We start from the raw sequence: 24948 nt of genomic DNA, 5'->3' as shown, positions 1-24948 counted from the left end.
CTTTGAGTGAACCCTGAATAAGAGACCCCTATAAGATTCAGTTATTCCCAATGCCTAAAGGTGGGCCTAACCTCAATCAAAGATAGCCCAGGCCAGTGTTTCATGCCTCAAGAAATGGGTAACCAGAACCCTTTACTGTGTGCACCAAAATAAGGAGTTGTGGTATTCACAACTGAAGTCTATGGTCAATTGGAGGAAGGTTTTGCTCCCTGCCTGTGCAATACAGGCATAGATGCTGCAGAACTGGCTGTTCTTCTCGCAGAACGGCAGGTCATACCACTCAGAGGGATGATGGGTACTGTACTGCTTACACATAGATTGGGTCACCTCTGGTCTCGCCTACTGGGATAGGAAGCTGTGGTATACACTCTGAACGTCACTCCACTTAGGCGGAGCTGTAGGGCATCAGGGACTACATATTCAGAGGAAAATCATGGCTGTGAAAATAAAATCACTAAAACTATGGCTTGAAAAGCATGGCACACAAGTACAGGCTCAAATCGATGAGTGCAGCAGGCACATAACTATAAACGAGCACTCGTAAAACCAGGCACAACCTCCATAGTAGTGCGCTACCAGTCTAATGAAAGTAGGTTGTGTATGGTCTGTCGTATTTGAAGAGCTATACTTCCATAATACAAAAGCAGTTGTGGTTTTTAAATATGCTAGCACGTACTTGGGGTCTGACAGTCGCAGGAGTAAAATAAAAACGGCCGGGGCCAAAATGCATGGGTTAGATAAACTAGGAAAGGCCGACATGGAACAACTGGCGGTCCCTATAGGCATGGAGAGACCGACATTAAAAGAGAACACTGGAGGCCAGGCTGTGAACCCGAAAGCGTTGCAACGACTAAGAGAGATGGGCGATGTAGGGCCCAATTAGAAGTGCCCTGGAGAAAAGGAGCTATTCATAATAACTGATAAATTCAAAGCAAAATATTCAGGTCACCGTAAACATTGTAATGTATTCTCCCTTTCAAATGGCAAGAGGTTTAATTGGTTGAAATGTAGCCCTGGGCGAGGAGTTTGTTGTACCTGGTAACTACCAGGTGCGGTGAACTCCGCACAACTCAAAATGTTGACCCCCTCGTAATTATAGTCTTTTGTGTAATTTCCTCATGACAGCACCTACCCCCCCCCCCCCCCCCCCCTACGGTAGTGTGCAGAGAAAGCTTGGAACGGCATGGGTGTGTGTCATCCCCGGCTCTTTCAGCAGGGTCACTTCCGGGTTAGAAAGATGTTCGGGATGGCTGCTTAAACCTGTAGCCACTGAGCGTGTCCCTCTTTGTGACTGTGCTCGCGTGTGTATCGTCTAGTTGTTGGCTTGGCCATTGGACTGCAATGCAATGTCATATGGGCGGGGGTGGGGGGGGGGGGGGGGGGGGGGGGGGAGGTTTACGCCGCCATGGAGGTGCCTGTCGAGATTCTCTCTCTGCTGCCCCCTTGGCAAGACAGACAAAGACACACAGTGAAAACGTTGCTGCACACAGGCGGGCAAACAGCCGGCCGATAGAGAAGGAGGGTCTGCTCCTCCCTAAAACAGAAGAGGGGGCTCTTGTTGCCAGTGCTGCGGATTGGAATCAAGCCGCCCGCCACTCGCCGGGCAGCGCTTGCTATCAGCAACGTGCTCAATGGCCAGCACGTTGCCTTTCCTGCACACGCTAATTCCAATTGTACGTTTTTTTCGTAAAAAAGAAGCGAGTGAGTGTGGCGCGAATTTCAGAGCACAGGCACGTGTCCGGGAGGGCAAACGATGAATGGCAGCCTGTGTTCAGTTCACAGACTCTGGCAGGTAGGCATTTTGAAACGAAACGCTAGGCCTGGTGGTGAGGTTTGAAGTCCGCCTAAATTTCTTCTTGCTACGTGCAGTTTGGTGCTCAGTATGATTACTCTACATAGTGATAAATTCTGACCTCTTAACACAAGATTAAAAAAAACCAATAAAAACTGAAGACACCTGTGCCTTTCCGTGAGGCGTCCTGTCATGCCGTAAAGTCAGGGCTCGAGTCGGGGTACCACGCGGGTGGACGGCGTCCCCCCACTTATTTTACCAGGTTTTTCCGGGTGGACGCCGTCCCCCCTGCCCAAAAGCTGGACAGCATTGTGTGAGCAGAGAGAGCCCGGGTGGGAGGGAAGTTTCCCGTAAATTACCAAAGATATGCTCATGAGATTCCTGTTGTGACGTCACTTCCGGTGACAGCGTCCCCACCACTTCTTTTCATGGGATTCCTGTTGTGACGTCACTTCCGGTGACAGCGTCCCCCCACTTCTTTTTTTAGGACTTGTGCCCTGCGTAAAGTAACATGTCAGTGGCCAGCCTGGAGTGCTTACGGCCCCGGGGAGGCAGACTCACATTCATGCTTACATCACAAGCAACCTGTAGGAGAAAATCTTCGATGGTTAACACCGCCAATGGTATCGACGAACACAGTCTGATCGCCACTCCTTTCTCCGATCCTCATCTTCACTGGGCTGGGGCAGTGTCAGAAGCAGGTCCCCGATCTCCCACGCGCCTCTGTCCGCCCACACGCAGAAACACAAAGCAGCAGGCCGCGACACAGGCTGCTCTCTGGAGAAGGGGCTGTCACCGGGTACCAGCAGAGGGGTGATACTTTCCGCTCAAATGCCCTTCTGGGTCTCTGCGGACAGAGGTCATTAAAACGCCGACCGTGTCCAATGGTACGCGGCCTGACACACCCCGACATCTCAGGCACCCTTCATGCCTGAGGGCGCAATTAAGTCCCACAGACAAGAGCCACCACACTCCACGAGGAATCAGCACTACACACGTAACACCCACGCATTTCTGATCTCACAGGTGCCAAAGAATCTAAAAGGATACTCACTCCCTGGTAACTAACAGTTCAGAACTGAGTACCCACTGTATCTCTCTAAACATCCCCTGTGCCACCATCCGAGGAAATGATAAGCTGCAGTCTATGTCCATGATAAAATGTTAAAATGCCACACAGCAAGGCCACCATCTCAAGATCACAAAATGTAGCCCATTGCACTCAGTACAAAATCCAACCACAGGAGCTCAATTACATGAAGGACTAGTGCAAAAAGCAAAGATGGAGGGGTGTTCTCAAAGTGGGGAGAGACAAATTAGTGAAAATTCACTTTATGTTCCATAGGCAACTGCCCTATCATTTTCAGTGGTTTTTTTGACAAACCACTCCCTTTTACAAATTAAGGTGCCTTAGAAAGTGAGCACTAGCACACCAAAGTAAGGCCGCCCTAGCACTGTACACGCGGCAACACTTGCACTGCTGTCATTAATATGCATGCTTGGTCAAAATGAACAATTTATGAAAATATATATTGGACAGCACGAAAATTACATGTCAGAAGATTTTATTTTAAAGGATGTTGAGTAGAGGTTGGAGCAAATTCCTGGCAAAATATTGATATCCCTGGCATTCTGGTGGCCGTGGATTTCAGATTATGATCCATATGTTATTGCTCTGTCCAGGAAAGGAATGAAAGCCTTACAACAACATATCTGATGGGCTGATAGTCAATATGTGCTACTGAATATACAATAGTTGTATTTATTTTCAGTGTAAAGTATGTATTTTATTAAATATAAAATTGTGACTAATTTCTTTGCTATCTTCTCCCCCAATGGGAGCTCTAAAGGCAGAGTCACGTGCTCCTCTTTCTAAAGGTTGACAGTGCAACATGTCCATAAAGTTCAGCAATAGAGGCAAAACATTGACTGTGGCTTGATGTGCACACTAGCACAACCACAGGTGGACGGGCATGCTGGAACATGTGCATTACATGCTTACTTTGGCAATACTTATTAGGCCAACAGCTAGGGTGACCAGACGTCCCCGTTTTCCCAGGACGGTCCCCGTTTTTGGGGAAGTGTCCCCGTGTCCCGACACTTTTCGCCAAGTGACTCAAATGTCCCTGTTTTCAAACAGTGTCCCCGTTAAACACAGAAATGTCCCTGTTTTTCATTGTTCCTGTTGAGCATGCGCGCGCAAGCTCTTTGCACTGTTTACGGCATGTGTCGTCAGTGAGGTGAGCGCTGTAGCAGGAAGGGAAATCCTTTGAAGAGAGACATTTTACACACAGCGCCACCTACCTCATCGTGCCACCCAAAGTTTCTACTTTGGATAAAACAATATTTCTTCATCCTGTAGCTTGTATTCATAGTCATACAAACTTTTCAGTAGCCCTTATGCATACCGTGCAAGGATTATTGCATTGCTCATTGCATGTTTTATTCATAACCAATTGATGCATGCTTTGTGTTCTCCATATCAAAGCTGACTTGACCTTTTGACTGACCTTTCAGATCACGGCAAACTGTTTAGCTGGAAAGGACTTAAAGGAGCAGGGTTAACGCCTGTGGGAGAGGCGAGCAGCGCTGCTCGAGCTTTTTGCTCAGGTCTTCACACTATTGCATTATGAGATGATAACAATGGCTATAGTGCACTATACATACCCCAGTAAGGTAACATGACATCTCAGCAGTGACTACGCAAATGTGGGAGGACAGTGTGGTCGGCCAACCTTTGCCACCCTTAAGACCCTAAGGCAGTAATACCTGGAGAGAAGTTTTTTTTTGTACATTGGTCCATGGCTGCCATTTGGCAATTTAGCATTCCGCAGTTTACCTCCCATGCTTTTCTGTCATGAGCAACTAAGCAACATTGGTGAGTTATACTTTATGTGGTGCTGACGTGCAGCTATAGAAACGAGCATTGATAAAGCTAGTAAATCTGGCGTTTGCTAGCCTGTGATGTTTTATTGATTTTTGGCAAATATATGCTATAGTCCTTAAAAGTGTAAATGTAATAAAAAGTACTAATGCTACTGTGTGAAGGAGAGGGTTGCCAATAAAATACCGCAGATTTGTTGTCTGTAATGCTTCATCTCGGTCTGTGGAGGGAGCTGTAATTGTAGTCCTTTTTCTATGTCTATGACAGCTGTCAAATAGTCCTACTTTTATGTCGATGGTTACTGCAAACCGTAGTCCTACTTCTATGTCTATGACCTGTCCCCGTTTTTTGTTTTGAGAATCTGGTCACCCTACCAACAGCCCACACTGCACAGTAAGGCACATCTAGGGTTACGAGGTGACTATGGCAAGCAACCACCATTCTTCCTAGCACTACACAGAGGCGCACTTATGCAACACATGTTTAGGTATGTACAGGCCTACAGCAACATAAAAAGGGACGGAACCCACCTCCCAGCAATGGGCAGAGAGCTGACCCAGCGCAAGGACAAAACTGTGTCAGCACGCTTTATGAAAACATGTTCACAGAGAAAAAAAAGTTTCACAAGCTTTGAAATAAACCATACTAAAGTATTCGTGCTCCAAAGCGAGTCGCCGAGACATAAGAATTCCTGCCCATCCTCCACCCCCATTTGTTTTTGTGAGCTCTTGGCTAGCCTCCACGCAGGAGCCTCCCTACATCCGTGTTCGAAGTGCATAAAGAAAAGTATGGGACCTGTGATCCTGCGCAGGGTCAGAGCAGGGGCAAAAAAGAACATGATCTGTGCCCATTATCTTGGCCTTTGGCGTACAGGTATCTACACATAAAATTAGCCCGAACGGATAGAGAAGTGGTCCACTACCAAAAGCGCCTTCTGTTGGATCCCTCCCACCCCTCTTATGGCGCTATCCCAAGCTGGGCAGATACTGGGAAGACAAACTCGCCCACCTCGACAGGTAACCTTATACCAACAGGCGAATTCAACCCCCTTCCGCCACACGCCTTACTCCGCGAGCCCCCACCTGTGGTAAAAAAACACCCCTGGGTATGGAGGGACTCGCCTGTATAGCGCCAAGTGCAAAGACGCGGTATACACAAAACGTAAGGCGGACAACCACCAGGAGTCAAAGCAACGCTAGAAAAAGATTTCTACAAATTATCACTGGGCAATGGCCGTTTGTGGACCATCTCTCCCCACATACTGCTATCACATCACACCTCGTTTCCATATACACTGGCTTTTACATACTACTGCGCAGTTTGTCCCCATGTGACGGCCATCAAGTGTCAGCCTGCATTCGGCACACCACACGGCCCCGCACAGCCTTCCCGCTGCTGGCAGAGTGCTGACGGCACGGAAGGCACTTTTACTGTCATGAAAATAACATTGGCAGGTTACTCCCACGTGCGCTCACCCCTCCAAAAATAAGCACCAGGCTGAAAGCACGCGTTAGAGGTCATTTTTGGGAGAATGACAAAATGTAGAGGTAGTCAGTTCCTCGAGAGCTCAACACACAGTCATTTAAAGAACATTTACAAAGACAAGCCAGTGTGGACAGTGCAGTGAAGCAGCAATCTCGGACAGGGAGTCACAGGCAGGTTTGGGTATGTGTAATGTAAGTTATACATCCCTTGGATACAGCTGCGATTGTGCTTGCATCTCAGCTGCCTGGACAGGACTGGGGGGGGGGGGGGGGGGGGAGCGGCTGCAGCGATGGTACATGCTCCACAGCAGCAAATATATACGGCGAACGAGGTTTCTGGGTCCGAATACTTCGGTGTACCGGTGGAGACAGTGACACTACCCAGCACCGGATGAACACCTTATTTGGAGCTGAGGGGGTTACTTGGTTCCGCGCTGCTCCATGTACCGTAGAGGCAGGCACCATAATTCGAGGGGGGCTCGACCGAACAGGATGGGGGGATGGCAGTGAAAAAGACCCATGCCCCCTCCCCCTCGATATCCTCCGATGAACGGAAAGCAGCAATGTGGGTCAAGGACATGGACTGCGGAGAAGGAACAACACGTGCCGCTAAGACAAAGGAACTACACCGAACCAATACCCCACCCCACCCCGCGCTTCCAGAGACGGCAATATCCAGAATGCAGAAGGAACGCACGGGGAATGAAAACAAAGGGGCGCTGAACGGCTCTGTATTTGTGCATGTTCCGGAACTGTCTCTAGGCGCTTTAATACGTATAATTGCTCAACAACACGCCACTCGTGCTGCCAACCTCTGCTCAGGCAAGAGAAAGGCTGTGAATGTGTATTTGCAGCTTCATTGCAAACCATTTCAGAGGGCATTCAGCCACCGAGCTATCAGAACAGCCGGCACAACTGTAGATACGTTAATCAGAAACAAAATGAAATCAACGTGAGGGAACAGCTCGCAGGGCTGCGGAGGCCAGCGCTGCCAAACGCGTGGCCCTATCGAAGCTTAGAAATGTCGCAAAGGGAATATTGCACACTGTCAAAAGGGACGGACAGGAATTTGGGGCCGCCTCTGAAAGGAGCGGGTCGGGGTCTGCAAAAGGTGGTGCTAGGCAGCAAGTGGGTTTTCGGAGCCATGAAGATATAAGAGTAAACATTGGCAAACTCTGACGGTTCGGGGACTACGATTAGATACACGGCGGGCAGGGGGGGTATTTGCAACAGGCCAGCATGGCCCGAGCTGTCCCCAGTGAGAGCAGATTAGGATTCACTGGCCCACGGCATCTCAAGGGCTCCTCTTTGCAAACAGTGGGCTGAGCCCATCAGGGCTAATCCAAACAGCGCACAATGGGGCCGTAATATAATTAAAGGCCTGAAAGCACACGCTGGATGGTCGCAGGGGGGTGGGAGCATTGTTAGCCGTTAAACAGCTGGAGCGCAATGACACTCCGCATGGGAATAGAGGGGGGTGGGGGGGATGCTTAGAAGCAGGAGGCCTGGGGGTGACTAAAAGTTCATTAGGTGGTGTGAGACGGTACAGGTGGTATAAGGTCTGGGTAGGAACGACAGAGGGTGAAAACACTGTTCACTAAAATATGTGAGCGAGGGTGGGGGCGTACGTCAGGGTGGGTTGTTTTTGTTTGTTGCATATTTATATAGCGCGAACCCGACCCGAAGGTATTGGAGCGCTTTACATAGCATCGTATGTACATTTCACATTCAAGCACGGGGAGATTAAGTGATTTGCCCAGAATCACAGGATGTGGACGCGACCTCGAGGCTCTAACCCTGGTTTCCTGCACCAGAGGCGGCAGCGCAGCCGACGGACCACATCCTCTGTGGGTGCATAGGTCATGGGGGTAAGAGGTAATTACTAAAAGGAGCTAGGGTTTGTTGAGGGAAATGTTTGTGAGGCTAGATCTGCGGTCTGGGAAGAGAAGAGAAAAGCTGTTTTTGTGGGGAGCTTTGCTATGGTCTAGGGACAGGCACAGGAGTGGCGAGCTGTAAGAAGGAGGAGTTGGACCAGGAAGCAGAGTACTAGTTTGGTAGCCAATGGTAGAGCTGCATGGTTAGGGAAGGGTTTAAAAAAACATAGTTTGAGTCAGTCAGGGATAACCCCACACCACAAGGGATGGGAACTGTGTGCATTCGCCTTGACAACACTCTGTAACCTTAGTCTTCATTACAGCTATGATGACCCGATGGTGCAACTACCACAATACATCTGGTCATCAACTAAATGCCCGGGAAACGAGTTACCTTTTAAGCATAGCCTGGCTTGTAGTGCGGGCAGTGTGTAAAGTTGTATCAGATACATAAGACAGCAATGTCAAGAGGGTTTGATTGGCAGCACTAAGTAGGTAGAGCTGGTGCTAGGGTTGAACCTGTACGATTATTTAGTGGTTTTAAGGCTCAGACTGATTGGCAACGAGTTAGTTTAGCCAGGTAGTGCACTAACTTGAGAAGACAAGAAAGTGCAAAGGTCAGCGGTGGAAGACATGGGGCCTAGTTGGTAGTCAGGGCTGACGATAACAAGCTCAGCCTGTTTAGACAAGCGCTCGTGGCCCTTGCGTAGAACAATGACAATAGGTGGGTTGCTTAAGGCCTCCGCTTGATTGTTTGACAATAGAATTAGTTTCAGTTAGAACTTAGGTAAGTTGGTTGTGACAATGAGAACTTGGCTAAGTCAACAACAGCTTAGGTGGCTACAGCAAGGAGAAGTTACCTCTTAAACAAGACTCAGTCTTACCTTCGGTTCTTTTGGACGCTGTCCCGTTTGTCCAGCACCCCAGGCACGCAGCTGGTCAGCTCGGTCCAGTCCGCGTGCAGGCCGCAGCTCCAGCCCGTGGAAAAGCGCGAGAAGAGCCAGGTCTCCTTGCGGTTGGGCCGGTAGCACGTGCACTTCTTCTGACCAGGCCGGCAGTCGCAGGGCACCTCCAGGCGCACGTTCTGGACCAGGTGGCGCCCAAAGGTGGTGCCCCCAGTCTTCTGGATATGCAGGAAGACGATCACGTCATCTCCCTTCATGTCGAAAGACAGAGCCCGCTCCAGGTCACGCACGGGGAAGTAGTACTTCTTCACGTAGTGCGGGTCCGGGGTGGGAAAGAGGTCAAGGTCCTCCTGAGGGTACCGGCTGGGGGAACCCAAGTTGACACCCGGCCCCACGTACTGGTAGAGGATCAGCATGAAAAACACGGACCCGACCAAAATCAAGAGAAACTTGCTGGCCTTCTCAACCATGGTCCTCCGAAGCCTCTTCATGTGTCAGCATCTCCCAGGGCGATCTTGGGTGGATGAATGGATGAATACAGCTTCCCAATCTCGTGGTCCACAGCGCCAGCAGTAGGCAGGGACAGGAGTCACCTGTTAGCACCAGATCAGTGACAGGTCAAGATCACATGAAAACATAGTTTAATTGATTTAGCAGTGTTACGACACAGACAAGCCTGGTTTGTAGGGTTTACACCAATAAAAAGTAAAAAAAAAAAACTCACGTGTAACAACGCTAGAGCGCTCTGCACCCCCACAACCCCTTCCTCTATTAGAAGGGGTGTGGGGAGCGACGCAAATCCCCCAGATTAAAGCATAGATGGAGTGCCTTGGAAAAAAACACCAAACACCATTGAAACGTCTTTTCAACCGAGTAAATCCGTAAAACTAGATATTTTAGATAGAGGAAATAGATCTAAAATCCACAAATCCACTAACGTACGGGAGAGAAAATCAGACTCGCCCCATGAAACAATCCTTCAAGCGGAGAGAAAGATGTAGATAGTGCAGAATTCCAAAATAAAGGGAGCACCGGACGGCAGTCCTGGTACACAAATGAGCTGGCGCTGCAGGGAGCAGCGCAGCGTGTACCCTCCTGAGGAAAACCGTCCGGAGGTGCGTGAGGATACACCGAAATCCGTGCCACAGCCCTACTCGGGTGAGATTTCAGGCTCTGTTCTTATGCTCAGCCTCGGCGTTTCCTTCCTGCTCCAAAAACCTCCATGATCTGAGCCCAGCATGCAAAGCAACAAGGTTCCTCCCCCGAGGGCGGAGCCACGGAGCCTTCCTACGGGGCGGAGCTACGGAGGAGCTCGCGCTGATGATCCACAGTTTGCCTAGCGCCTGTTGCCCCTTCCTGGGTGTTCTCAACACATTGCCACTGGCTACGAATACTGACGTTTGGGCTTGTGATAGAAGAATGCGAGACCCGGGCCTTTCCTGCTTAACTCTGACAGCTTCACACACCGAGCCCTTCACAGTCTGTCTCAAAACGAGTGGGGGCAAGGGCGCAACTCGACCCGAACTTCGGGGCGGGGGGGGGGGGGGGGGGAGTGGCTGAGCCTCCCAGCCAGGGTCGGCTCGAGCGCTGGTGGCAGCTGTTTGGACGGTCTTTTTTTGCGTTTTCCTCCCCCTTATCCTGCTCCATAAATCCCCTCACGACCACCCTCCAACAGTGGACCTCATCTCTCCATGTTCTTTCTCCGAGGTACATTTCTTTTTTATTTATAGTGCTACACATAGTTCACTCACACTCAGTTCTGTGATCTGAGTGGTACATGTTCCTTGCAGCAGGCACATTAACCCTCTGTGCTACTTTATCAAAAATGGGGAGGGGGGATTGATACGGACCGATATCAACAGGCAATGGGCTCAGTTAAGTTTGAGAAGACCACATTTGCTGCAAGCAGCATTCCATTAGTGCACCAGCCCTTTCAAACCCGTACAATCCGTTTTAGAGGGGGTATGACATATTAGGATTTTAACAAAGGTCTCTGCAAAAGAGAATATTGTAGATTCCGGTACGAGTGCTATAAGTGCGCAGGAAGACATCTCGTTCAGTGCTCCGGGGCTCGAATAGCGGTCATGGACAGCAGCCAGGGCAATAGAACCAGCACAACAGCATGCATAGCGGCCAGCAGGGGAATCAGACAGCAGGGAAGACATGGAGTACATGGGAATATGGTAAAATGCTCATACACAAATTCAAATGCAGTTTTTAGATGCATGGTTGGCTCACTACCCCATCAGAAAGGATGCACAATAGTTAATCAAAGGTTTTTGGGAGGAAATCAGAAGAGTATAAAAGGGCCCAAGGTTCATGAGGTGTGCAGAGAACTTAAGGTCAGCGCGTTCACATAAACGCGCCGTGCAGGGGAAACTGCTAAAAGAAGTTGAGGACGGCAGAATGGCAGGGCCATTTAATACATGGCCAATGCCTGATCTGATTTTTTCACCCATTGGTGTGGTACAATAGAAAGAGAAGGGTCAATTATGCAGAGACCTGGACCTTGCAATGATATATCATATAATAAGTAACAATTGCTGGACTTATGCCATGTGATATAACTGCTAAGTAACGCTATGCTGACTGTCAACATGAACATGTAAATGCAGAATTGAGTTTGTGGGGGGGAGGGAATATAGTTATATTAGATTAAGGTTGGGAGGGGCGAAATGAGTGGTGTGACATGTGTTAGCGCCAGGGCTCTGGTTGAAAAGGTGGGAAATGAGGCATAGATGGCAAAATGTGACATACAATCGGCTTTTAGGCTGTTGCCAGTGCATCCAGTGGACTTTCAGTTGTTGGGGTTTCAGCTTGACAGGCAGTCAGGGCACAAGTCCTAAAAAAAGTGGGGGGACTAACTTAGTTAATCAGTATGCAAGTGACATCACAGCTTGTGACATTACAGCATGTGACATCACAGGAAGTGGCATCATAAGAAGTAACATCAGATCTTAAGCCCTCACATATATGTTTAACATGTATATCATGAGTACATTAAAGCACATTTCTAGTATAGATGGAAACCCTCCTGATTTAGGCAGAAGATTCCCACTTTTGTATGCTAAACATAGAACAATGTTGCCTTTTGTCAGCGTAAACTTCCTCTACCCATAGTGCTTTACAAAAAAAAAATAGTGATATTTAAATTATTACAACGCCTACTCAGGGTTAGTAAGCACTATATAAATGCTATCTATTTTGTGTATATACTGGGAAAGACCAAAACATCTGATTTTCTTACAGCGCATGCATATCTCATTAACAGAGCCTGAACAAAGTGAAAAGCTGCCTCTCTTAAGTATGTGTAAAGCGCTAACAAGGTATGAGCCTTTGTTTGCCCTCTGCTGCATTTGCTTTAAGGTGGGAGGCTCTTGACTGCTGCCAGCCGGGAGACTCCAACAAAAGGAGGGCTGATGACCCTCAGATTCGGCCTTTGTTACGAGCCCAGCAGGAGTCTAAACTAAGAATACCCCCTACCCGCCTGCACGTTGTTGAGATCGAAAGCAGACAACAACGTGCAGGCACTGATGGTCAAGGCCACATGTGTGCGCCGAAACGTGTCATATCGACATGTTCTTGTAAATCAAATTTTCCAAATGTGCACACACCCCTGGAGTCCCTTCCCTTTTCGATAAAAAGAATATCATCTGGGACTGTTTACAAAATATATGATTTATACCTTAGGGCACATTTTTTAGGAAGAGTGAGGCACTGGGACCACTCCACGTGCCGCTTTTGGCACGTAAGGCCCCATCCCTCTGGGCCACACCCCATATTTACGGGGAGGAGGGCATGCAGCCCCCTTCTCCGACCCAGCCATATTCTAAAGGTGGGGGGCATGCAGCCGCCCTCATCGGGTCAATTATGGCCCCAAAGACCCCATCCCCCGGAGTCTGGCATATTTTGAGGGGGAGAGGGGCATGTGTTCACCTCGCTAGGCCAATTTTGGCCCCATGGACCCCATCTCCCTAGGCCCACCATCATATTTATGGGGTAGAGGGGCACGTAGGAAAAGCGCGAGAAGAGCCAGGTAAAAATGCTGCTCCCTGTGGGCGAGAGCGATATTCAGATCTGTTTCATGCTCCCACACGCTGTGGGCGAACTTCATGTTTGCTCTCGCTTGGCTGGGGCTTTGAAAATGATCCCGTCAAGTGAGGGTAAACACAGGTTTCCCTGCACACAGCAGTTTGGGCAGGGAAGCCGCTGTGTCCTTTGGGTGAGCACTTGGGGACATAGCAAAAGCAGGGCCTTGGGAATGACATCTTCAGGGCCGTCAATGGGCCTCCCTCCCCTTTCTAATTTTAACAGGGTCCTGGGCAATTGGGTCCCCGGGGCCAAATTCAGCCTGGGGGAACTTGACCCCCCTCCCCATTACAAAAATAGCTGCCCCACGGGGATGGGGTTACCAGGGCCGAAATCTACCTGGAGAGGGGGCTGCATGCCGCCCTCTCCCTTTTCACTTACGGCCGGGTCTGGGGGGATGGGTTCCCCAGGGCTGAAATCATCCCAGGAGGGGGGACTGTGTGCCCCCTCCCACTTATGTATGAGGTCAGGCCCAGCCTGGGGGGGGGTGCCCCCCCTCATCCAATATATGTGTTTCCCACCCTCTGGACCTGGCCCTCCCAAGGGGCCTAAAGTTACAAGCACAGGAAACCGTGCTTGGTTTGTTTAAAAAAAAAATGTTGAGGAGTCGCAGATGCAGAGTAAAATTTAAAAATAAACATTTTATGCTCCAGCTGGGGTCCCTGTGGGATGTCACCGCCAGGCCTAGGTGTCAGGGTATTCCTTACCTGACCTCTTATGGTTTTGTTTGTGTTTTTTCTGGAGACTCTGCTAAGTCAGAGTCCCAAGATGGCTGCTTCAACTTTCTGGTTGAAGCGATGGCAGCCAATCAGATGTAATTTTGGGATCTGTCAGATCCGCGGACCCTCCACGACCTTAGATATACATAAATATTTTTTCTTTAATAACTCAAAAACTACTGGACGGATTTACACCAAATTACAAAAATATATCTCTCTGAGCAAAGATCTAGCTTTCTGCCATATTTGGTGTAATTCCATGCAGCGGTTCGGGCTATAGTAGTGTCTAAAATTGTTTGGGGAAAACACATTTTGGTCCCCCCTGCTTTTCTTGGCCCCCAGTTGACGAATCCCCCTGAAAGTTTCCAGACAGAAGCTGAAGTGAGTAGCAAATGAATTTTGAAAATTTCGTGAAGATTTAGCAAACGTGGCCAGAAGGACGGACACACACACACATGTGCACGCACACACACATACTCTCACATCTACAATCACATACCCATACAGAGACTGTTACAACCATTCAGACACCTATACAGACACTATCAAACCCAGAATTATAACCATGCAGACACTGTCACACCTACTCACATACTCATAGACACTCTCACACCCATACTTACACCTATACAGACATTCTTGCACCCACTCATACCCATACAGATACTCTCACAGCAATACTCACACCCATACAGAGACTCTCACACCCACTCAGTTGCACCCATACAGAGACTCTCACACCCACTCAGTTACACCCATACAGACACTATCACACCCACTCACATACCTAGGCAGACACTGTCTCACCTACACTTACCCCTGAATGCACACACTGACACCTACAACTACAGGTACACTCATATAGACTCTTTCATAACCACTCAAATACTCATCCAAACACTCACACCCTCTCCCATTTCCATACAGACATTTACATACTCAGTCACAGACCCACTCAGACATTTACGCTTTCAGTCACTGATTCACACACAGCCATTGATCCACTCAGAACCCTTTAGAAGAACATTTTAAATGCGTTGTATGCATTGAATATGTGCTTTTGGTCTGCAGATCCGCAATGGATCCGCAGTTTCGGGAACATTTTACCAAACACATTTACAAAGAAAATTAACAAGGGTTTGGGGAATAGGTTGGCTATGATAAGAGCCCTTTGAGTGTATTGTCTGTATGTCATCACTACACATAAAACAGGATCCAGTCTTTCAAATTGTTCAGGAACAACCTTTTGTCTTTCCCTGTGAAATGCACTCCATCAGGTCTGTAAATCCCACATATGTCAAAGCGTAGGTTATTATTGTAGATAGAGCACATGTTATGATCTTTGAGAAATGCATAAACAGTTTTCTGGCTTTGCCTGTCTGTGGACATAATTCAGTCGACTACTTCCATTTCTGCCTCCGGCATATGTTAGAGGACACCAAGACAGTGTGAGGAAAACGTTTCATTAATTGACCAAAGGTATCCTTCATTCGGATTTCCAGCCGTACCTCAGTCAGTGTGCCCAGGTCATTACCACCAGTGCACAATCATGAGGTAAGGATGTTGGCAATCCATAATGCTTTGAACCAATTGAAGCAATTGATGCCACTTTATCTCTCTCTGGCCAAACTGATTAGTATCCACATTAGGCAAACCCAGGTTCCTGTCAATGTCACTCTTTGTAGAACACTCTCTAGTCCAAAACACAAAACTGTGACCCACAATCCACACTCAAACCATTTTGAAGGATGGAGCAGTAGCACACAGGAGAAGGCTGTAGCTGAATGAGGCAGTTTTAAATTAAGTTAGTTAGAACAGACCCTTGCAAATAAAATGTAAAAGATCACAGTTGATTGTATGGTGTAAATATGACAGTGGTTAATACTAGGTTGTGATATAAAGTTGAAGTAAGTGCATGGGTGATTGGCTATGTGGGATATGTTTCTAATTGTATACAGTCAACCGCACCTGCTGGATTTGGTTTAGGAGTTAGCATGCTGCTCTAGAGACTGTTGTGAACTTGTGACCTACTGCTAACATAAAATGTTACAATATTGGTCACCATAGTAACAGAGCTACGGGAGCAGGGGTGGAAGGGAATAAGAAAGTCTACAGTGCAAATGTGAGGAGAGAGTGTTAATAGAAGAAATTGTGAATAAATAGTGTTTGGGTTTCAATTTAGGCATTAATAGGAAGTGGTGTGTAAGTGGTAGTCTTTTGAAATAGTTAAAAAAAAAGATTTTGGTTTGCCGAGGAGATCCACGTGAGGTTGCACGGGGGCGGCGCTGAGCAGTGTAGTGGATCCGCGGACCCGCCCCAAACCCCTACAAAACTGGGCTTTCTTCAGAGGAGTGTGAGGAAGGGTTAACAAATCTGACCATTCACATGAGGTGTATTATTAGTAAAATATGAAAGCAGTGTTCCTATTTGTTTACAGCCTGTGTAACCTTGAAAGCAAAGTTGAAAAGGTTGCCATTAAAGGTTGCCTTGTATGTGAAGGGTTTACCATTCTTTTGCTGGGTTTTTGTGTGCTTTCTAAAACTAGATTTTCAAACTGATACTGAGAAAGAAAAATATAGATGAACAATCACATTTAACAGGTATGTGAATTGAGCTGAAGCATAAATAAATAATTGATAAAGAAGGAATGAATGCAAGTAGGGTGGATGAAATTTAGTAGTATGTATGGAAAAAGTAAAAATAAATATTAAAGAGAGCATATGATGAAATGAAAGGAAACTCCATTAATCAGGAAATATGAGTAAAAAGTTGGAAAGAGACACAAAACATAGGTATAGACCAATGTAGCCACTGTCACAAGGAGGGAAACGCTAATGTATGCAGTGAAATATCCAGGCATTTTACTATGTATATAGTTATGCAATTAAATATAAACTGATATATAGATTAAGACAACCTTGTTCACATTAATGCTTTTACTAAGACAGCCAGGTATAGTTTGATATACACTAACAAACATAAATATATACCTATGCATACATTAACAGAGCCATGGATACACTCATGCATACATTTACATAGTCAGGTAAAAACAAATGTGTGCACTAACTCAAACAGAGAGACACTGATGTATACAGAGAGATAACTAGGTAGATAGTAAAGTGTATGCTAATGTACCCAGACAGAAACTAATGCATATAGTAAGACATCCAGAGATACTGAAACATAAAGGGACATATCAAAGTATAATATTATGTATACAGTAACTCGCTTATACACACAGGCACATAGAAATGGGGCAATAGTACAGCTATGCATATACAGGCAAGTCAGACCGAAACAAGACACAGTAATGTAGGGGGAAACACTATAAAGTAGATACTAAAATTTCTAGAAAGATAGCCACCTAAAGAATAAGAGTGGTATTTGTGAGGCCCAGATATACATTGAGACACACAATAATCGACTGACTGAAATAGAAATGTAAGTAGCTATACATATATGCCCACATTAATACCTACAGCAATATGCTCAGTATTTCTGTAATACCTATGTCCAAGAGAGGTAGATGGATTGAGAGTTATATCTGTATACTGTACAAAGCAGAATAAAGAATAAAAGGAAAGTATCTCTTGTATAACTATTTAGAAACCATAGAGTACAGCCATAGAGAACCCATGGATACACTGATGCATTCACTGACACATTAACACATTCACTTATACATACACTCAGATGCCCTGGGACACATTGATGCATACACTGATACACCCATGGACACACTGATACAGTCACTCATGCACTCAGACACTCACTCATACACATGCTCAGACACCCCAGGACACGATAATACATACACCGAGACACCCATGAACACACTGATACACTCACTGACTCACTCATACATACAATCGGGTATCTTGTGATACACTGATACATACACTGACAAACCCATGGATACACTGATGCATTCACTGACACGCTCACTTATGCACACGCCCTGAGACACCCTAGAACACACAAATACATACACTAGCACACACATGGACACACTGATAGACTCACTGGCTCACTCAGACACTCACTCATACAGACACTCAGAAACCCTGGGACACACTAATGCATACACTGACACACCAATGTACACACCAATACAGCCACTGACACACTCACTTATACACACACTGAGACTCCCCGGGACTGATTGACACATACACTGACACACCCATGGACACACTGACACATTCACTGACACACTCACACTCTCACTCATACACACACTGAGACACAGTGGGACACACTGATTTATACACTGATACACCCATGCACACACCGATGCATTTACTGATACACTCACACCCTCACTTATACACACACTCAGATACCGTGGGACACACTGATACATACACTGAGACACCTATTGACACACTGATGCACTCATTGACTTACTCACACACTCACTCGTACATACACTCAGACTCCCCGGGACTCACTCATTCATACACTAACACACCTAAAGACACAGTTATTCATACACCTATCAACATACAGACAAAAATTCATAAGAAAAATAAAGAGTCAGACACAGCTCTTTGTTTGATCCAATGGTGGTTCTAAAAAGACCAAGGATACACTCATGCATACATTTACACAGTCAGGTAGAAATTAGTGTGTGCACTTATTCACCCAGAGAGACACTGATGTATCCAGTGAGATAACTAGGTAGATAGTAAAGTGTATGCCGATGTACCCAGACAGGAACGGATGCATATAGCAAGACATACAGAGATACTGAAACATAAAGTGAGACATTAAAGTAAACTATTATGTATACAGTCACACACTTATACACACAGGCACTTAGTAATGGGGCACTAGTACAGCTATACACATACAGGCAAGTAGTGACCGACTCAAACCGGACCCAGTAATGTAGAGAGAAACACTATGAAGTAGATACTTACATTTCTAAATAGATAGTCACCTAAAGAATAATAGTGGTATTTAGAGGCCCAGCTATACAGTGAGTCACGCAATAATAGGCTGACTGAAACAGTAATGTATGTACTTATACACATATTCACACATGAATACCTATAGCAATATGCTCCGATTAGCTCTAATACCTATGTCAAAAAGAGGTCGATGGATAGAGTTATATCTGCCTTCCATACAAAGCACAGCAAAGAATAAAAGGAAAGTATCTCTTCTATAACTATTTAGAAATAGGGGTAGGCGGAGTTTCACTCTGCGGAGTTTTATAAAAACTCGGCGAAATTCCGCAGACTTCCGCCAGAGCAGGGCTGAGGGTTTAAAGTGCCTTTATGCTTGAGAAAAGGAACCTCTGCAGCACACATGGGTTTAGCTACCACTTAAGATAGTGCAGCAATAGCCTTAATGTTTACCCTCATGATAAGGGCACACTTCTTCCCATGGTGAGACCGTGGGCTCCATAGCCACCCATGAGTAAACAGGTGTGAAGAGATAATGCACTCTGTGCCGGAGCACTATGGCTCGGGACATGTTGCACGACTTAAAGGGTATAATAGTAACATTCCTATGGTAGCCTAATAAAATGACCAGCCGCTCGTCGTCCTACGCAGCCTTTAGCCAACATCACGCTGCTGCAGCCCGCACTACAACCAAGGACGTCACCATCTTCCTTGTGACAATGGCAACCTCAGGCCAACTCACTACTGTCCATAGAGATGTATCATTTCCATGTGACATGCCTTTCAGTCCTTTTACAAAGACAGCACACATACTGTCAGACACACAGGAAACACTAATGAGCAGTAGTGTGCATTCTGGTGGCGTTAAAGAGGATGGGTGTACATGCCACACCTGCAGCGTTCAACATGCAATACACAGGCAATGCACGTTGTATAGGGATGCAGAAAGTTTAATGCAGGGTCATCAGTTATTCACTTGAATCTCTAAAGCATCTAGAAGGACAGCAGCTCCCGATTCAAATGCCAAATTATCAATTAATAAATGATCTGATTTCCTCCGAAAGCCATTCTTTACATTTCATCTTCAACAAAGGCAATCTAGCTACTTCATGTAACACGTTGAATACGGTTTTGCAGTGGCGGCTGGCATGTAAGGGTGTAGTGGGGCAGGGAGAGGACAAAAATAAAAGTATAAAAATATTCCCACTTATCTTCTATGCGCGACGTCCTCCTCCTCCTTGCTCAGGTATTCTCCAAGCAGGCAGGCTCCAGGAAACTGCAGTAACCAATCCTGGCACTGCTCTCATGCTGCATGAGAGCAACGTTAGGATTGGAGGGAGGGCCCTCTCTCACCGCTCCCGAGGTCACTGGAGCCCTATCCTGCTTCTAACCCAGGTGTCCAAGACAGCTGAGTTAGAGAGGTTTAAACTGCGCATGTCTGGCTGGCCGTTGCAAGACGGCTGGCCAAAAAGACTTGTGCACTCCAAACCTAAGTGCCCTGCTTCCACTGCTTTATGCGGCTGCCTGGCAGCAGCAGAAAGCCCCGCCCCTTCCCAACGCCCGGGACCTGGTTTTGAAAATGAAAACTGGTAATTTATTACCATTTTATTTTCCTATTCCTGTGGCCATTTTTTTGTGGGGCGACGCTCACCCGCCCTAACGAAGGAGCCGCCCCTGTGTTTTGCCTGATTATAAACTAAGCCATCGAGTATGTTAGTTGCATTTTTCTTAGTTTGTAATTTGTAAAGCACTAGCTATTAATTATCAGCGGTCTAGTTGCTATGTGGTCAGTTGAGAGCACGCATCGTTCTGAAAAGTCTGTTGGTTCGGCAATTGTAAAGACAGGCATAACCCCTTTTATTATTATAGTGTAAACAAATTATAGCCCAGGAGGTCCGGCAAATGACACTGAGTGATTGCATTAGCGTTTGCAGAGAAATACAAGCATTGGCATAGCCAATAGGTCTCGCCTTTGGGACCTTATAAGTATTTAGTTATGCAGCACAATATCATTGGTACAACAGCATCAACTGTTGCACGGCTAAACACTTATAAGGTCCCAAAGGCGAGACCTATTGGCTATGCCAATGCTTGTTTTGTTATGGGGGGGCATAAATAACAGGAGGGTGAAGGTCAGTCAGTCAGTTAGTGAGAGTGAGTCAGTCAGTCAGTGAGAGAGAGTCAGTCAGTGAGAGAGTCAGTCAGTTAGTGAGAGTGAGAGAGTCAGTCAGTGAGAGAGTCAGTCAGTGAGAGAGTGAGAGTCTGTGAGAGTGAGTCAGTCAGTGAGAGAGAGAGTGGGAGAGTCTGTCAGTGAGAGTTTGTCAGTCAGAGAGAGTCTGTCAGTGAGAGTCAGTCAGTCAGTGAGAGAGTAGGAGAATGTCAGTGAGAGTTTGTCAGTTAGTGAGAGTTTGTCAGTGAGAGTGAGTGAGTCAGTGAGAGTGAGTGAGTCAGTGAGAGTGAGTCTGTCAGTCAGTGAGAGTGAGTCTGTCAGTCAGTGAGAATGAGTCTGTCAGTCAGTGAGAGTGAGTCAGTGAGTGGGAGAGTCTGTCAGTGAGAGTCTGTCAGTCAGTGAGAGTCTGTCAGTGAGAGCGAGTCAGTCAGTGAGAGTCTGTCAGTGAGAGTTAGTGAGTCAGTCAGTGAGATAGTAGGAGAGTGAGTCAGTGAAATAGTCTGTCAATGAGAGTGAGTCAGTCAGTGAGAGTCTGTCCATGAGAGTCAGTCAGTCAGTGAGAGTGAGTGAGTCAGTCAGTGAGAGAGTGGGAGAGTCAGTGAGAGTGAGTCAGTCAGTCATTGAGACTGAGTGAGTCAGTCAGTGAGAGTGAGTGGAAGAGTCAGTCAGTGAGAGAGTGAGTGGGAGAGTCAGTGAGAGTGAGTGGGAGAGTCTGTCAGTGAGAGTCTGTCAGTGAGAGAGTCAGTCAGTGAGAAAGAGTGAGAGTCAGTGAAAGTCTGTCAGTGAGAGTGAGTCAGTCAGTCAGTGAGAGTGAGTGAGTCAGTCAGTCAGTGAGAGAGAGTGGGAGAGTCTGTCAGTCAGAGAGTCTGTCAGTCAGTGAGTGAGTCAGTCAGTGAGAGAGATTCTGTCAGTCAGTGAGAGAGTCTGGCAGTCAGTGAGAGTGAGTGAGTCAGTCAGTCAGTGAGAAAGAGTGGGAGAGTCTGACAGTGAGAGTGAGTCAGTCAGTGAGAGTCTGTCAGTGAGAGTGAGTCAGTCAGTCAGTGAGAGAGTGGGAGAGTCTGTCAGTGAGAGTGAGTCAGTCAGTGAGAGAGTCTGTCAGTGAGAGAGTCTGTCAGTGAGAGTGAGTCAGTCAGTGAGAGTCTGTTAGTGAGAGTGAGTCAGTGAGAGTCAGTCAGTGAGAGAGAGTCAGTCAGTGAGAGAGAGTCAGTCAGTGGGAAAGTCAGTCAGCGAGAGTGAGTCTGTCAGTCAGCGAGAGTGAGTCTGTCAGTCAGTGAGAGTGAGTCTGTCAGTCAGTGAGAGTGAGTCTGTCAGTGAGAGTGAGTGAGTCTGTCAGTGAGAGTGAGTGAGTCAGTCAGTGGGAGAGAGTGGGAGAGTCTGTCAGTGAGAGTCTGTCAGTGAGAGTGAGTTAGTGAGAGTGAGTCAGAGAGAGTGAGTCAGTCAGTCAGTGAGAGAGAGTGAGAGTCAGTCAGTCAGTCAGTGAGCGTGAGTCAGTCAGTGTGAGAGAGTGGGAGAGTCTGTCAGTCAGTGAGAGTCTGTCAGTGAGAGTGAGTGAGTCAGTCAGTGAGAGAGTGGGAGAATCTGTCAGTGAGAGAGTCTGTCAGTGAGAGTGAGTCAGTGAGAGTGAGTCAGAGAGAGTGAGTCAGTGAGAGTCTATCAGTAAGAGTCTGTCAGCTAGAGTGAGTGAGCCAGTCAGTCAGTGAGAGAGAGTGGGAGAGTGAGAGTGAGTCAGTCAGTGAGAGTGAGTCAGTCAGTGTGAGAGAGTGGGAGAGTCTGTCAGTGAGAGTGAGTCAGAGAGAGTGAGTCAGTGAGAGTCTGTCAGTAAGAGTCTGTCAGCGAGAGTGAGTGAGTCAGTCAGTCAGTGAGAGAGAGTGGGAGAGTCAGTCAGTCAGTGAGAGAGAGTGGGAGAGTCAGTGAGAGAGTCTGTCTGTCAGTGAGAGAGAGTGTCAGTGAGTGAGAGTGAGTCAGTCAGTGAGAGTGAGTCAGTCAGTCAGTGAGAGAGAGTCTGTCAGTGAGAGTCTGTCAGTCAGTGAGTGAGAGTGAGTCAGTCAGTGAGAGTCTGTCAGTGAGAGTGAGTGAGTCAGTCAGTGAGAGTGAGTCAGTCAGTCAGTGAGAGTGAGTGAGTCAGTCAGTGAGAGAGTGGGAGAATCTGTCAGTGAGAGAGTCTGTCAGTGAGAGTGAGTCAGTCAGTGAGAGTCTGTTAGTGAGAGTCAGTCAGTCAGTGAGAGTCAGTCAGTCAGTGAGAAAGTCAGTCAGTGAGAGAGTGAGAGAGTGTCAGTGAGAGAGTCAATGAGAGTGTGTCAGTCAGTGAGACTGAGTGAGTCAGTCAGTGAGAGAGAGTTTTGAGAGTCAGTGAGAGAGTGGGAGAGTCAGTGAGAGTGAGTCAGTGAGAGTCTGTCAGTGAGAGAGAGGGACTCAGTCAGTGAGAAGGGAGAGAGTCAGTGAGAGTCTGTCAGTGAGAGTAAGTCAGTGATAGTCAGTCAGAATGAGTCATTCAGTGAGTGAAAGTGGGTCAGTCAGTGAGTGAGAGAGTCAGTGAGTGAGAGAGTGGGAGAGTCAGTGAGTGAAAGTGGGAGAGTCTGTCAGTGAGAGTCTGTCAGTGAGAGTCTATCAGTGAGAGTCTGTCAGTGAGAGTCAGTCACTCAGTCAGTGAGAGAGAGTGGGAAAGTCAGTTAGTGAGAGAGTGGGAGAGTCTGTCAGTGAGAGTCTGTCAGTGGGAGTGAGTCAGTGAGAGTTTGTCAGTGAGAGTGAGTCAGTCAGTCTGTTAGTGAGAGTCTGTCAGTGAGAGAGAGTGAGTGAGAGAGTGGGAAAGTCAGTCAGTGAGAGTGGGAGAGTCTGTCAGTGAGAGTGAGAGTCAGTGAGAGTGAGTCAGTGAGAGTGAGAGTCAGTGTGAGTGAGAGAGTCAGTGTGAGTGAGAGTCAGTGAGAGTGTCAGTGAGAGTCTGTGAGTGTCAGTGAGAGTGTGAGAGAGTGAGAGTGTGATAGTCAGTGAGAGTAAGTCAGTCATTAATGCAAGGCATTTGCAGTTAGGGTGAGTACTCTAAAGCTCAACTTTCATTGTGACAATGGTACGAATATAAAACCCGTACATGTTTGCAGAGTTTAACGATTTGTGGCTATTCCTAATGCTCTGAGGATACTACATTATTATATGCAAATAAATACATGCAGAACAAATAAAAGAAACAATTATAGTGAAGACTTGAATCCGCATGTGTTGAAAACATGTAATTTCCCATCTTTCAAAAGAGCACAAGCAGCAGCTGTTTTAAAGCACTCGTGCTTGTGCTGTCATTGCTAATTTATATTAATCGATTTCATTTTAAAGTAATTCAATTAAGATAGAGAGACAGCACATCGGGAAAGGATTACAACGCACCTGAGAAAACATGTTAAACTCTTATTTTATCAAGCCCGGGAGTGGTGCGTGCGTGTGTGCGTGCGCGCGCAGTCTGCTCTTTTTCGAAACACATACTCATGCTTGTGGCGCGCCCCTGCGTGCTCCCGCAAGGTGTATGCCGCCACTAGCACGAGTATGTGCTTCGAAAAAGAGCTGAACGACGGCTAAAGGTCTCCTAGGCAGCGCATGCGCGCTGCGTAGGCGAGACCTAAAAAGCTCTCTCGTCTAGTCAGATTTGTTTATTTTTTTAATTTGGGCTCATGGATAATCTGCGAGCCAAACTTGTTAACCATCTGCAATGCAGACTAACAGTCCAGATTTCTCTAACGTTTTAACTTCTGCCCAACCCTAAAGCATATCGAAGACACACATTTTTCAAAAAGGACTCACACTAAACCAAGTTCAACTTTCAGGCCATGTTTGGTGTGATTTCAATCAGCGTGTTTTTTAGGCATTGGACAGCAAAAAATTCTATGAAAGTTAAAATGGTAAAAGTCTCTTTTTTAAAGCCCCTCTCTCCTCTAAAGGGTTCTGTACCAAATTTGCCACGCCAACCCAAAGCGATTAAACTCTCTCTTTTTTTATGTTGTACGGTTCTGTCAAACTTCACCAAAGTTATGTGGAGAACAAAAAATGTATTTTTTTCGTGGAAACCATGACCTAACCATAATTGCAGAGTTGCGGTTGGCGGGTGTAGGGTGAGATTAGCTGCTGGAAGTTTT

General features: G+C 46.9%; 1 protein-coding gene and 1 long non-coding RNA gene across 5 annotated transcripts in view; one reads left to right on the top strand and one right to left on the bottom strand.

The window, feature by feature from the left end:
• HS6ST1 (heparan sulfate 6-O-sulfotransferase 1) overlaps positions 1-10198 on the bottom strand; it is a 244591-nt gene extending 234393 nt beyond the window's left edge. The window contains exons 1-2 of one of the 4 annotated variants that reach the window (XM_085634641.1): positions 9664-10198; positions 8919-9532 (exon numbers count right to left, since the gene is read on the bottom strand). In XM_085634641.1, the coding sequence (XP_085490767.1) occupies positions 8919-9430 (512 nt within the window). In that variant the 5' untranslated portion in view covers positions 9431-9532; positions 9664-10198. Of the gene's footprint in view, positions 1-8918 lie in introns of all 4 variants that reach the window. The other 3 variants (XM_085634639.1, XM_085634640.1, XM_085634638.1) reach the window with 3 other exon arrangements.
• Positions 10199-10511: 313 nt separating this feature from the next.
• The window catches only part of LOC146785517 (uncharacterized), a 64742-nt gene continuing 50305 nt past the window's right edge, over positions 10512-24948 (top strand). The window contains exon 1 of the long non-coding RNA XR_014970677.1: positions 10512-10646. This is a non-coding gene — a long non-coding RNA (uncharacterized LOC146785517). The remainder of the gene's footprint in view (positions 10647-24948) is intronic.

Source organism: Triturus cristatus, chromosome 11 (assembly GCF_964204655.1).
Source record: "Triturus cristatus chromosome 11, aTriCri1.1, whole genome shotgun sequence".
NCBI classification, from domain to species: Eukaryota; Metazoa; Chordata; class Amphibia; order Caudata; family Salamandridae; genus Triturus; species Triturus cristatus.
The sequence above is the reverse complement of the archived record's forward strand: the minus strand, read 5'-3'. Positions and strand labels throughout refer to the sequence as shown.